The sequence below is a fragment of the Pogoniulus pusillus genome, chromosome 8, assembly GCF_015220805.1.
Source record: "Pogoniulus pusillus isolate bPogPus1 chromosome 8, bPogPus1.pri, whole genome shotgun sequence".
In the NCBI taxonomy this organism is placed as follows: Eukaryota; Metazoa; Chordata; class Aves; order Piciformes; family Lybiidae; genus Pogoniulus; species Pogoniulus pusillus.
The window spans coordinates 4,928,285-4,942,932 of NC_087271.1; the positions used below are offsets into that span (position 1 = coordinate 4,928,285).

Below are 14,648 nucleotides of genomic sequence, written 5' to 3' on the forward strand. Positions count from 1 at the left end.
ATCTTGACACTGAGGCTCAGGACCTTTAAGTCAACTAGACTCAGGTTTCTTTTAATTTGACTCTTGCTGCATTTCTAGGTTGGAAAGCAAAAGCCTTGCTAGGTTCAAGGGACACTTCAGGGAGCCAGCACCACCCATTTCTTCCCACAGTCCAGTATATTCTGCTGATTGCCGTGTGAGATGCACCACTTGGAACGTGCCTTAAAGCTTGCTTGTAAACTATACATAGATTTGTAAGCCATACACAAATCACTGCTTCAACAGGTCTTCAAAAAGCTGCTTCAGAGTCACTGCATGCAGTGAAGCAGTATGAGGAGTAACATTCTTCTTGTATCACACAGTTCATTAAAAGGATACTTACCGGAGGTCCCTTTGGGCCGGGGAATCCAACAGGTCCCTGAGGCCCTTGAGGTCCCTAGTACAAAGAAAATCAAACAAGCAAAGTTTTACTCTAGCTGCCATGGCACTGGATAGACAAGTTTGCTTTAATCACAAAATGGACAAACTTCAACTCTAAAATATATGAACCCTGTAGATAACCACAGAATGGTCTGGGTTGAGAGGGACCTCCAAAGCTCCCTCTGCAGTAAGCAAGGGCAGCCTCAATTAGATCAGCCTGTCGAGCCTCAATGTCTGGTTGCAAGTATAAAGTGTCAGCTTCACTGCCATAAATATTGGTAGCAATGATTCACATAGACACTAGAGAGGGTTTCCTGAGAGCAGTACTGCCTGGGTAGGAATACAGTCAGAAACAAGAGAGGCTACTAAGAGGTGTATCTGCATCTGACTGCTGGAAAAGTGTGTAACGAAGTAGGACTCAGCTGTGCAGGAGAAACATTGGGTTCTGTGTTGCATGAAACATGGGAAGTAATTGATAGTCTGGGGATCTTTTTAACTTTCAGTCCAGCTCATCTCTGGCAGCTCTTAACCTCTGTTGCTATTTCAAGCCTTTGTGATAGTGCAAACCTCCAAACAGGAGGAGCCTTCCAGAGTTACCAGGAACTAAATACAACATTCTTACCACCATGAAAAATGACTGAGATAGCTAAAACCCTCCAGCTTATGACACATGAACATTTTGTCTGTGAGGTTTTGTATACACACATAGACATGAAGAGATAAAATGCTTCTGCTGCACAGGTTTGTGCATGCAGCTCTCGATGACCCTGAGTTAGTGCACTGTGCACAAGCACCTGCGTGCAACTTGTGTATGCCCACAGCTACTGACACGAAGGACTGGCTTAGCTGAGTGCTCCTAAAGCTGTCACCACCAACATGCACTGCTGGGATGCTGCAAGGGCCTTTGTCAGCTAATTAACATCATTTGTCCTGTTCAGGTTTTAGTGTGCTAAGGCCAAGAGCAGCAACCGGACAAAGGTTCCCTCTTCTGCATGGTGCCACAACTGAGCCATACACCTCAGTCATACAGTGCCAGACATTATCCACTTCTACTTGGTACAGGGAATCTGACTTTGCTAGGACATCAGCTCTCAAAAGATGTTGGAAATGTGAGTTGGATACAAAAAAAAACCAAAACAGGAGGCTGCATCTGCAAATGATGCTATCCTTTACCTCCTCTGGTAAAGTGCCAACTGGTTTGGAGCTGCATAAGCCTCAGTTGTTAGAGCTCACTTCCAGAGCATGATCATCACCTCCTGCAGCATGCAAAGCAGTGTGCAAATGGGACTTTGTCAGCTAATTAACATCATTTGTCCTGTTCAGGTTTTAGCGTGCTAAGGCCAAGAGCAGCAACCTGACAAAGGTTCCCTCTTCTGCATGGTCCCACAACTGAGCCATATACTCCTATACTGTGGTGACCAAAGCTGGACACAGTACTCAAGGTGTGGTCTCACAGGGTTATTCCAGGGTGGACTTTGACTGCACTGCAATCCTGAGTCAACTAGGAAGTGCTAGGCTGTTTCTGAGACCTCCGTAACACAAGCACATTCCATGGGAGGGGGTTGGGTTTTTGTTTCATTCTGCTGTCTCCATGAAGAAATGACTTTTCCTCCTTTCCTTCTGGGAATGATGATTCCCAAAAAAGGGAGGCACTTTATAGAGGAAAAGCCACTAAAATTGCCTTAGCTACTGTGCCAAGTGTAAGAAATCTGTGTCTCTCAGGAACTGCACTCCAAGAGCACATCTCAGTTTTACTGTTGCACCTTCTTTCTCAAATTCCCACTGTACTTTAATCTTGAGCCTTTTTAAGGGAAGAAGATAGGATTTTTTTTGTTCTTAATATAGTTTGCAGCTTTGAAGTCACTGCAGTGATGCATTCTGTGAGGAAAAGCACCAGAGTAAGAGCAGCATGTCATCAAAATTACACTTTCAATGTTATAATTACATTGCAATCTAACAATAGCTGCGCAGGGCAAAGCGTTTCTTAATGGCTACATGTCTGGTACCTAACACAGGCTTGAGAGCAGAAATGACAACTTTATTCTCTGGCTTGACATTCACCCCTGCTGGGAAGCAAAAGGATAATTCACACTTATATAACATGTGGTGTTCTATGATTCTTCATCTCTCTGCTCTAATCTCTCCAGGAATGCCTGCATCTTTGATTGATCTGTTCATTGTTTTCACTCCCCCCTCGGCCTCTCCTCCTCATAAACTCTTAGATCTGTCAGCAGATTCCTTCTTCTATAGGCTCTGCTGTTCACCTTCTGGTAGCCTGTCTTTGATGCTCCTTCTCAGTGTACACCAACCCACGGTTGCTTTCTGTGACTGTGCCTAGTTCTTTACATCCAACATCTTAGCCAACTCATTCTCCTCTTGAGTGTCAGCTTCCTTCCCCTGTGTCGCTCTCCAACTTATCACATTGCTCCCATTTCACTTAAACTTTTCACTTACTCCTGATGTCCATGCTCCACTTGGTACCTTGTCTTTTGCATGACACCCTGGCACTTTCAGCTTCTTACTGCAGGCTCCTTTGCCTTCCATATATATATTGGCAACAGTCCAGTTCTCCAGTCCTCATCTTTCCTTCTGTTCTATCCTACTTCTCCCTAGTGCCAGAATTCCTGTCCTGCTCCACCAATCGGTCTCTTGACTAGTTAAGCAATATTTTGCTTCAGACTGAAAGACCTAAAATGATGAGTGGGAAAGGCTTTTAGTAAACAAAACACTTTTTGTGTGTAAGCTGTAATGACTTGCAGTCAAAAGGAAAGGAATCCTTTCCTTAAGCAGAAGAATGTGCTGTGAGATAGCAGGCAGGTGCACTCCTTTCTGTCTGTACAGCAAACAGATGGCTACAAGCACTCTATTTGTAACTCCTAATGAGAAGCCAAACAAACTTAATTGCTTTCTGCAGGCACACAAACTGAGCATTTGAGATTTCTAGAACACAGTCACAACATCCTCTTGCTATCATTAGTTTCATGGACGTCCTTATTTCCAGTAATGGCCTCACTTGAACCATGAGATCTGGTCCTGTGGCCTGTTTCTGAGTTCTCTGAGTGCTTCCAGTGAAAACACTCACTGCTGTTTTGCTATTACTGTCAGACCAAGTCTGCAGATACTCAGCACTCAAACAGTAGACCTGATGGAGCAGGGGAAGATCGATGAGGAGATCTCTCCTGAGGAGTAAGGACTTCTGGAGATCACTCAGACTTGATGGTGGGTACCCAGAAAGGATTTACAAATTCTCTACACAAAAAAGTTAGCAATTTACTCAAATATGACTACAGGAGAAGAGTTTCTTAAGCCTTTCAAAAGTATTTTGGTAGAGGACAGGACCACTTCAGCTATCTCAGTTGGTTTGCAAGTGCTGCTTCTACAAATCTGATTTATTGTTCTTTCTGTGTTACTATGTAGTGAGCTGGATATATATTGGGTTTGTCTACTGACTGGTAAGCTAACAGCAAGAACAACAGCTGATTTTATCAGCCACAATAGGATTTCTCAGTCATGCAGAAAGTAGGTTGAAGGGAATACTTGGCTGATTAGAACAGAAATCACAGGTAATTATGAATAGAACAAGAGGGAATGGCCTCAAGTTCCAAAGGGGTAGGTTTAGACTGGACATTTGGAATTTTTTTTTTCCCAGCAAGAGTGGTCAGGCAGTGGAATGGGCTGCCCAGGGAGGTGGCTCAGTCCCCAACCCTGGATGTGTTTAAAAGTCATTTGGATGTGGTGCTTGGGGATATGGTCTCAAGGTGAACTTTGAGCAGGGATATCAGTTGGACTTAGTGATCCTGGAGGTCTTTTCCAGCCTGAATGTTTCTGTGTGATTCTGTGTGAAAAATCAACTTCTTCAACAGAAAAGGCTTCTAGAGGTGGCTTGGGTGATTTCTAAATCCACTAAAGAAGCAGTAAGTGAGGCATTAAGAGCAGGAGCTGGTAAGTACAGCTGTGATTTGTATGGGTATATACCAAATGCATGGGGATGATAAAAGAACCTGTGTATTCCGTGCTCTTTGTTTACCAAGCTGAGCTACAGGTGGAAGATGAAGCAAACTTCAGGTACCTCATTCATAGTTCTGAAAAGCATGATTGGAATTGAAGTTTTGTTAGTTTTGGTTTGTGCTAGTTTGAAGCTAGCTGGAATATTCTGGTGAGAGGAATTAGATGATAGGCTGTGAAAAGGAAAGAGTGGTGATGTCTACTCCACTCATAGGCTTGCTGAGATGGATAAAAACAAGAACACAAACATAGATAACAGAATTGCTCTCTGGCTCTGGTTTCCTCCCTTCTCTCTCTAACCTGCTGTCTGTGTAACTAATCCACCTGCTTCCTAAACTCCAAACTCACTTTGAACATAAGGCAAAGTCTGGGATAAGGTAGCAGGGCGGAATGGAGGTGGAAGGGTGGTTGGGAGCCCCTCCTGGGGACTCAGGTTTCTGGGAGGGCTGCTGTGATTCTGTATTACTTTTAACTTGCGTATTTCTGTCTATAGCGGTATAGATTGTAAATACCTGCTTGTATAGTGTGCTAAGCTGTGAATACAAAGCTTCACTCTTGAATTCCCAGCCAGCTGAGTCTAGTCTGGGTGATTTCTTAAGAGTAAGGGGATGAGGAACTCCCAAAACCATCACATCCTTACTCTGCTCAAAGAAGTGCAGACATGAGAGGGAGAACAATAAAAAACCACAACAATGTTTGCAATACACATAATAAACCGCTCAACACTCTCAAATCAGAGAAAACCAGCAGGTACACAACAGTTTTCACATACCCTTTCCCCTGGTGGGCCGGGAGGACCATCGTTGCCTGCAGTACCCTAGAAAGGTAAAGCAAGATTTGAACCTCTGTTTTATTTCAAACAAGCAAGCTGCAGGCAATCTGTACAGTGTGCTTGACAAGTACCTTTGGTCCTGGTTTGCCAGTGGGACCTCTAGGACCTCTTGAGCCTCTTGGACCCTGTCAATTTAACACAGATGCACTTGAAGATAAATATTAGCTACTGGAACCAAAGGGAAATAACTTTCCATGGTAGAGCAGAGGCAGTTAAGCCAGGAAAGCCTCTAAAGAGCAAAGCAAACACACGTACCGTTGGGCCTCGCTGTCCTCTGGGGCCAGGTTTGCCATGGATTCCCTGTGGAGACAAGTTAGAGACCCTGGGTGAGATGAAGTGCAGGTGTAGTACCACTCTCAGCTTTAAATGTCATTTTGAGTATCTACTTTGCACTGCAATTTATGGGATGGTGGTTCCTTATCAAATTGATTATCTTTCTGGGCTCACTGGGACGTGTGTGGCTAAGTGCACACATTTGCCTCAGAGGCAGATCCTATCACAGGCACTAGAACATTTTAAAGCATGTCAAAGTAGCTGCAGAGATGGCACACAACAAGCAGAGTCCCTCTGCGCTCTTCTAAAGGACTTGGCAGCATTTCCAATGTCATAATGGCCTTGACTATGAAGCTCCCAGATTCTCACAGACAGCTGCAGGGTTAATAGAGCAAACAAAGGGGAAGCCTCTCCTCTTCTTTTCTTAATAACAGACACCATGTCTGCAATAGCTAGCAGGATTCTGTGCACTGACAGAGAAAAAGAGACCGTGACAGCACTCTAGTCCTTCAGCTTTGGGTCAGTACATCTCCTCCTCACACCCAACAGATTGCTTTCCTTAGGCTTGGCAGCACTACTGCCCTGCGCTCTAACGTAGAGGCTGAAATTCAAGAGAGCACTTGAGGTAGAAAAAATAATCTGATGACTGGAAACTTCTAACCTCTCAGGAAGACACAACAGCAACAAACCCATAGATGTCTTAACATAAAGCTTGCTTTCATGGAGGGCAAATAAATGCATGCACCTCTAGAAAGTTTTCTTGTTTGGTTTGTTGTTGTTTTTCTGAAGCTTTGGGGTTTAATATTGATTTTACTTACCAAACTGAAAAATATGAGTTGTTCTCATAAGGAGTCTGGCCCCATTCTCTTGCTCCCCACCCTTTATCTCTTGCTGAGCATTGCTCAGATCCCTTCTCAAGTTGCCCTGCTGCAGGCTCAGCAGCCCCAGGGCTCTCATCCTTTCCTTCTCACCAAGCTGCTCCAAGCTCCTCAGCATCTTTGTAGCCTCTGCTGGACTCTCTACAGTAGTTCTGTTGCTACCCTCACTGCTAAGTGGCTAGAGCTAAGGACAGACTGTCCCTGGAGTTCCTGTTCACTGGGATCAGAACACATTGGGTTGGAAGAGACACTTGAAGACCATAATGTCCAACCCTCTTGCAGTGAGCAGAGCCACGTCCAACTAGAGCTAAAGACAGACTGTCCCTGGAGTTCCTGTTCACTGAGATCAGAACACATTGGGTTGGAAGAGACACTTGAATACCATATTGTCCCACCCTGTTGCAGTGAGCAGAACCACATCCAACTAGAGCAGATTGCTCACAGCCTCATCAAGTCTGACCTTGGATGTCTCCAGGGATGGGACCTCAACCACACCTCTGGGCCACCTGTTCTACAATTCCACTACCCTCACTGTGCAGAACTTCCTCCTAATATCCAACCTAAATCTCCCCTGCTCCAGTTTCAGACCATTGCCCCCCATGCTATCACTACATGCACTTGACTCTTCAAATGCTACACAGAGACAATGACTGTCCTTCCTAGTATGGCTACGCTTGGTAGCATCAAACACAGTGAAGCAGGCTGAATAATACTACCTGCTTCACGTGGCAAAGGCAGCAGCTATTGTCTGATGATCAGCATAACACCAAAGCATTGCTGGCACTAATTACATGGTCACTGCTCTAGTGGAACCAAAAGCTTTATGATGGTCTGCCAACAGATCACTACATCTGCATTTCCATCATTTGAAGTCTGCTTTTTGATGTTATTGTTTTTTAAAGCTCTGGTAGCTTCATTAGCAGATATGTCTCACTTCTTCAAAGGAGGATGAAGCGAACATAGTATTGTGGCTTGTGTCTGGGCATAACACTGGATCTTTATTTTTGCTAAAATGGTACAGGAGTAATTTAAACCAGACATAGGCAATGCAAATTCAACTGGATTTCAGGTATTTCATCTTAATATTGTGAATTTCTGCCTGTTTTCATTCTGGAAATGAAAATGGGTCCTTAAAAACAATGACAGGCATAACTTCATAGAACCACAGAATGGTTTAGGTTGGAAGGGACCTCAAGGATCATCCAGTTCCAACCCCCTGCCATAGACAGGGACACCTTCAGTTTGACTTTTAAATTGGTATCATCTCTGTATGCTGACTCTTGCTCTTAAAGTGATATTTCTAACAATGTTCTGCTATGTTCAGTTGAGTTTTAGAGACACAGCATAAGGACCTCCTTCCTAACCTGCATTTCATTCCTATAGTTTGAAGAATATGCATAAGAGATTTCCCCTCACCTGCTTCAAGTAATGAAGCAGCAAAAGCTGTCATTTGACATCTATTTCTTTTAATATATGTAGTAGTACATGCTCTTCATCTTGTCTGTTGTGTTTTGTAGTCTGAAGCTCACCCTATAAAGCCCCTTGCAGCAAATCAGAGGACTTATGAAATACAAGTTGAATTTCCTGGAGGGTAAATTGCATGGTAGCAGGATAATTCACAGGACACAGGAAAACAGCTCTTGCCAACTCCCCCAGATACACTGTCAGAAATGATGCTTCAGCAGAGGTGATTTCTTTTCTCTTTTTCATCTAGATAATTAAGGCAGCAGAGACAGTGAGAACCCATCTGAGTTCCTGTATAGACTAACACCATAAAGCTGGATAATTAAGGCAGCACAGACAGTTAGAACCCATCTGAGTTCCTGTATAGACCAATAGCATAAAGCTAGATAATTAAGGCAGCACAGACAGTGAGAACCCATCTGAGTTCCTGTATAGACTAACACCATAAAGCTGGATAATTAAGGCAGCACAGGCAGTGAGAACCCATCTGAGTTCCTGTATAGACTAACACCATAAAGCTGGATAATTAAGGCAGCACAGGCAGTGAGAACCCATCTGAGTTCCTGTATAGACTAACACCATAAAGCTGGATAATTAAGGCAGCACAGGCAGTGAGAACCCATCTGAGTTCCTGTATAGACTAACACCATAAAGCTGGATTATTAAGGCAGCACAGACAGTGAGAACCCATCTGAGCTCCTGTATAGACTAACACCATAAAGCTGGATAATTAAGGCAGCAGAGGCAGTGAGAACCCATCTGAGTTCCTGTATAGACTAACACCATAAAGCTGGATAATTAAGGCAGCACAGGCAGTGAGAACCCATCTGAGTTCCTGTATAGACTAACACCATAAAGCTGGATAATTAAGGCAGCACAGACAGTTAGAACCCATCTGAGTTCCTGTATAGACCAATAGCATAAAGCTAGATAATTAAGGCAGCACAGACAGTGAGAACCCATCTGAGTTCCTGTATAGACTAACACCATAAAGCTGGATAATTAAGGCAGCACAGGCAGTGAGAACCCATCTGAGTTCCTGTATAGACTAACACCATAAAGCTGGATAATTAAGGCAGCACAGACAGTGAGAACCCATCTGAGTTCCTGTATAGACTAACACCATAAAGCTGGATTATTAAGGCAGCACAGACAGTGAGAACCCATCTGAGTTCCTGTATAGACTAACACCATAAAGCTGGATAATTAAGGCAGCAGAGGCAGTGAGAACCCATCTGAGTTCCTGTATAGACTAACACCATAAAGCTGGATTATTAAGGCAGCACAGACAGTGAGAACCCATCTGAGCTCCTGTATAGACTAACACCATAAAGCTGGATAATTAAGGCAGCAGAGGCAGTGAGAACCCATCTGAGTTCCTGTATAGACTAACACCATAAAGCTGGATAATTAAGGCAGCACAGGCAGTGAGAACCCATCTGAGTTCCTGTATAGACTAACACCATAAAGCTGGATAATTAAGGCAGCAGAGACAGTGAGAACCCATCTGAGTTCCTGTATAGACTAACACCATAAAGCTGGATAATTAAGGCAGCAGAGACAGTGAGAACCCATCTGAGTTCCTGTATAGACCGATACCATGAAGAATGGGAACCAGTGTGCCAGTCTGTCCTGTTGTACACAAGTGCAGACATTCACCTGAAGTGTGAAGTGCTTATTTGTATACTCTTTAGACAGCAGCTTGCAGCCTTAGGTTTCAGTGCTGTCTAGTAGCAGTCAGTGTCATGCAAGCAGGAAATATCATACCCTTGCGCCTTTCTCTCCATTGGCACCTGGAAATCCTGGGAAACCAGTTGAGCCCTAGGTAAGAAATCAGTGCAAATATCAGAGGATAACAATAGCAAACCAGTAGTCTAGCCAACACTAGGCTCATTTGAAAAGCACACCTCCAAACATGGACAGATCAAACTTGCAAGTGTGAGAGCTCTGAGGAATAGCTGTAAATTAACTTACCATAATGCCTGCAGTCCAGAATGCATTTAAAAACAAAATCAATAGACAGAATGGACTTTATTTGTCATCTTATTAGACAATTAAGTTCTCATTAAATCTGCATTCTGCTAGTTTGAAGCTAGCTACAATGTTTTGGTGAGAAGAATTAGATGATAGGCTGTGAAAAAGAAACAGTGGTGATGTCTGCTGCACTCATAGGCTTGCGGAGATGGATAAGAACAAGAACATAAATATAGATGAGTCTCTCTCTGGGCTTTTAGGGATGCACTTCTCTCTCTAACCTGACTAATCCATCTGCTTCCTAACCCCACTGGTCAACCCTCCAAACTACCTTGAGCATAAGGCAAAGTCTGGGGTAAGGTGGAGGGGTGGGGAGAAGGTGGAAGGGTGGTTGGGAGCCCCTCCTGGGGACTCTGGTTTCTGGGAGGGCTGCTGTGTTTCTGTATCACTTTTTAACTTGTCTATTTCTGTCTATAGCTGTATAGGTTGTAAATATCTGCTTGTATATTGTGCTAAGCTGTAAATATAAAGCTTCATTCAATTCACAGAGCTGCTAAGTCTAGTCTGGGTGATTTCTCAAAGAGGTGGGGGGGCAGGTAACATCCAAACCATCACATGCATGATTTTAAAAGGTCTCCTACTGCACTCAGAAAAGATAGCTAAAGGTTGGCTTTTGCTGTTTGCTGCAAGAGAAGCCAAAGGAAAAACCCTGATGAAAACTGCAAATGTTTCAAAGAAATAGGGCTTATTCTGTGGAACAAGCAGCAATGACACAAAAGGATTGCTTATCCCAGATAGGAAATCCTCACCACTCTCAGCATCTGTTTAGTGGTCAACATGGTGCTCATTCTCTTGCAAGTCTATCAGCAGTTTTCCTGTTTTCACATTTGGGCTAGTTTGAAGCTAGCTAGAATGTTTTGGTGAGAGGGATTAGATTACAGGCTGTGAAAAGGAAACAGGATGATGTCTACTTCACTCATAGGCTTGCTGAGATGTATAAGAATCCAAACATAGATAAGGCACTTCTTCTTGGGGCATGGCCTGAGCTACACTTCTTTCTCCAGCCTCTCTGCCATCTCTCTGATTGATCCACTTTGCTTCCTAACCCCCTGCCTGAACCTCCATTCTTCCTTGGGACTGGGGTAAGGTTGAGAGGAGTGGGAGAAGGTGGAAGGGTGGTTGGGAGCCCCTCCTGGGGACTCAGGTTTCTGAGAGGGGAGTTGTGTTTCTGTATTACCTTTTTACCTTATCTATTTCTGTCTATAACTGTCTATACTGTAAATATCTGCTTGTATATTCTGCTAAGCTGTAAATATCAGCTTCATTCAATTTCCAGAGTTGGCTGAATCTAGTCTGAGTGATTTCCAAAGTTGGGGGGGGGGGGCATGGAACACCCAAACCATCACAACATTCTTTACCAAACCATCACAACATTCTTTAATGCATGCCAATATGATGACTGCACAAAAACACAACTCACAGAAGGACGGCAAAGTTTGAAGGCAGGATAATTAAGACAGAGCTCCTTAAAAAGCTTGCCTTAGAGAGGCCAAGGTTTTTAAAGACTTTACTTCAGAAGTTGGCTGTCAAGAAAGAAAATGTGAAAAATGGCCTCTGCTTTGATGCACACACCCTGCTTCTACAAATGAAATAACTGCCATCATGACTAATGTCAAAGCACAACATATGTAGCTCTTTTCCAGCTCACCTTTGGACCTTGCCTTCCTGGATATCCTGGCAATCCTGGTACACCAAGCTTACCCTGCAGTAAGAAGGCAAAGTCAAATTTTATTTTAGCTTCCTTGGTGGATCAGCAAACTTCTATAAAAATTACTTTTCCCCTAACTTAGAGGTTTGTTGTTCACAGAGTGATTGGCATTGGAATGGGCTGCCCAGGGAGGTGGTGGAGTTACCATCCCTGGAGGTGTTCAAGACAAGACTGGATGAGGCACTTAGTGCCATGGTCTGGTTGATTGGCCAGGGCTGGGTGCTAGGTTGGACTGGATGATCTTGAAGGTCTTTTCCAACCTGGTTGATTCTATGATTAGGTATCAATTGTATTCTTGAATAGCTGCAAACCATTTGAGAACGTGGCACAGCATACCCCAGTGACTACTTGCTGGCAATAAATTAGCCAGCAAATACTACCAACTTGCTTTGGTTTTCTGTGATCAAGGGCTCCACCTATATTATAAGGTAATGACACATTGACCTCAACATCTGGCTACTGACCTTTTCCCCAGCTGGACCAGCAGCACCTGGATCTCCAGATGGACCTGCTCGACCTTTTGGACCTTCTGGACCATCTTCTCCTCGTGGACCTGGCTGACCAATTTCTCCCTAAAACACACAACCTTATAAATATGGAACAATGGTCTTTGTGCAGATATTAGAGAGACTGACAAGAACTAACTGTAAGTAAGTTTTCAGCAAATGTAAACAGAGATTAGAGTAACAAAATGGTTTGGGTTGGGAGAGACCTTTTAAAGGTCACCTAGTCCAAGCCCTCTGGAATGCACATCAGACCTTCAACCAGATAAGGCTGATCAAGGTCTTGCTCAGTTTCCAGTTAGGCAAATGCCACTGCTGTGGTCATGATATAAATGTAAGTACACACAAGTTAGGCACTGAATATTACTTTCACCAATGCAAGAGCACAGTCATCCTGCCTGGCATGAGAAGTGCACTTGAAAACTGCATAGTTTTCCTTCCCTCGATGCTTGTGAAGGCATTGTGACAGCCTGTAGGAAGAGAAGTCCCTGTATCTAAGTACTCAGGTGGATATCACCTTCAGCTGTTCTTTCTGTGTACAGACACAGGCCACAAACCTCTCATGAGAAGTTTCTTTTAGAAACTCTACAACACTTCCTATGAAAGGAAAAAAAGTGTCCACTGAGCTATCTTGGCTGAGATTTTGCAAGGTGCTAGGTTGGAACTGAAACATCTTTATCCTGGATAGATGAGTTTTCCTCAGATTATGAGATACTAGAGATCTTGGAATCTGGAAATGGAGCTTCTCTAAAAAGAAACTTAGTTAAAAGGACATCCAAGGCTAACAATGTCTTCCTCTTTGTGCTACTGTTGATTCACAAGAACCAAACCCCTGCCTCAGATCTGTGCATGCACAGGGAACAGAAATAATTGAGGCTACCAGCTTTGCTTTGCTTTTTCTTTTCAATCTATTTGTGCACTTCAGTGATTCCTTCAAAATCATAGTACCTGTGAAGAACATAGGGGCCATGAATAAGTGCTTACCCGGTCACCTTTAAGGCCCATGTCACCTTTAAATCCTGGAAAACCATCCTCACCCTAAAAAGGAAGCAAATGCATATAATGACTTTTGGCAATAGAGAGGATTTTCTTCCCCCTGCTGATAGAGTAAGCAAACACATATCATAAGATCATAAGATCACAGAATGTTAGGGGTTGGAAGGCATCCAAAGAGATCATTGAGTCCAACCCCTCTGCCAGAGCAGGACAATCCTATCTAACACAGATCACAGAGGAACACATCCAGACAGGCCTGGAAAGTCTCCAGAGAAGGAGACCCCACAACCCCCCTGGGCAGCCTGTTCCAGTGCTCTGTGACTCTTACAGTAAAGAAGTTCCCCCTTGTGTTGAGGCAGAACCTCTTTTGCTGCAACTTATGCCCGTTGCTCCTTGTCCTATCCCAGGGAGCAGTGAGCAGAGCCTGTCCCCTCCCTCCTGGCCAGATACTTGTAAACACTTATCAAATCCCAAAGTCTTCATGCTACAGGTTAAAATTATTTGCATGGATGAGAAGTTCAGGCACCAAAACCTGATTGTGGCTACTGCTATTGTAAGGAAGTGCACTAAACAAGAGGAGCCTGAAAGCTCCTAAAAAACAGCTGTTCAAAGCTATTTAAAAGCTGGAAAGACAAAGACAATATAACTCTCCTGGTTTAGCACAAGCTAACTTGCCAGGTCCTTCCTTAACTTCTTTTGGCTATCATTCTTTTTAATGAGGTCATCCATTCCATTATCTGCAATACCAATGGCACATTACTCAGTGTTATTATTTTTGATAGCAGAACCTCAAGTTAATTATCTTTTAAATGAGTATCTTAATAGTGTCAGGAAAGGAGTCAAGAAAATGACTGGATGTGGCATCTGAATTGAGGGAACCAAACATATGTTCATGTTCCCAAGCTAAAAGGAGGAGTCATCTCTATAGAGTAGTCTGTAGAGTTGGCTGATGTTAAAATGAAGCACCATCAGAGGGGGTTAAGACTGAATCCATCCACAGTGGCAAAAGAGGCACACATTGTTGTTGTTCCTAGTGATAATCATGTATTTACTGCCTAGCAAATTCTGACAGTTTACTCCAAGCATCTTCATAGGTCTCTATACTGAAGTACAGGCAGCCAGCTCTCAGCCAAGTGTCATTTACAGCTCTCTGAGTTCAGATACTGTTGTGGTTTTTAAAGATAGGCAACAGAAATTAAGCTCTCAAATGAAAGTGGAAGGGAAAAAAAAACAACAGAATTATATATAGAGAGAAATACAGAAACAGACATTACAAAGCAATTACCACATCCCTGGCAAACCCCCTTGAATTTTCCCCCAACCCAAAAACTATATCTAATACTCTCCTGTGCTCCAATCCTCCCCCTCCCCCAATGCCTCTGCCATCCAAGAGGCTTAAGCGAGCCTCTGGAGGTCCCAAAACAGGCCTACTGCTTACATGTTCTTCCCAATCAAGTGGCTGCCACCAGACACAGGGCAGGAGGAGGAGGAAAGGAGAATGAGCTGACCTTGTTGTGAGTTCATCAAGAGATAGCAGAATTATGGGATTGAATAAC

At 43.6% G+C, this 14,648-nt stretch overlaps 1 protein-coding gene across 2 annotated transcripts in view; it reads right to left on the reverse strand.

Moving 5' to 3' along the window:
* The window catches only part of COL11A1 (collagen type XI alpha 1 chain), a 172,414-nt gene that overhangs the window by 57,710 nt on the left and 100,056 nt on the right, over nt 1–14,648 (reverse strand). For both annotated transcript variants that reach the window (XM_064147071.1, XM_064147070.1), the window contains exons 29-36: nt 13,081–13,134; nt 12,058–12,165; nt 11,534–11,587; nt 9,619–9,672; nt 5,492–5,536; nt 5,308–5,361; nt 5,177–5,221; nt 362–415 (exon numbers count right to left, since the gene is read on the reverse strand). In XM_064147071.1, coding sequence (XP_064003141.1) covers nt 362–415; nt 5,177–5,221; nt 5,308–5,361; nt 5,492–5,536; nt 9,619–9,672; nt 11,534–11,587; nt 12,058–12,165; nt 13,081–13,134 — 468 coding nt within the window. The remainder of the gene's footprint in view (nt 1–361; nt 416–5,176; nt 5,222–5,307; nt 5,362–5,491; nt 5,537–9,618; nt 9,673–11,533; nt 11,588–12,057; nt 12,166–13,080; nt 13,135–14,648) is intronic.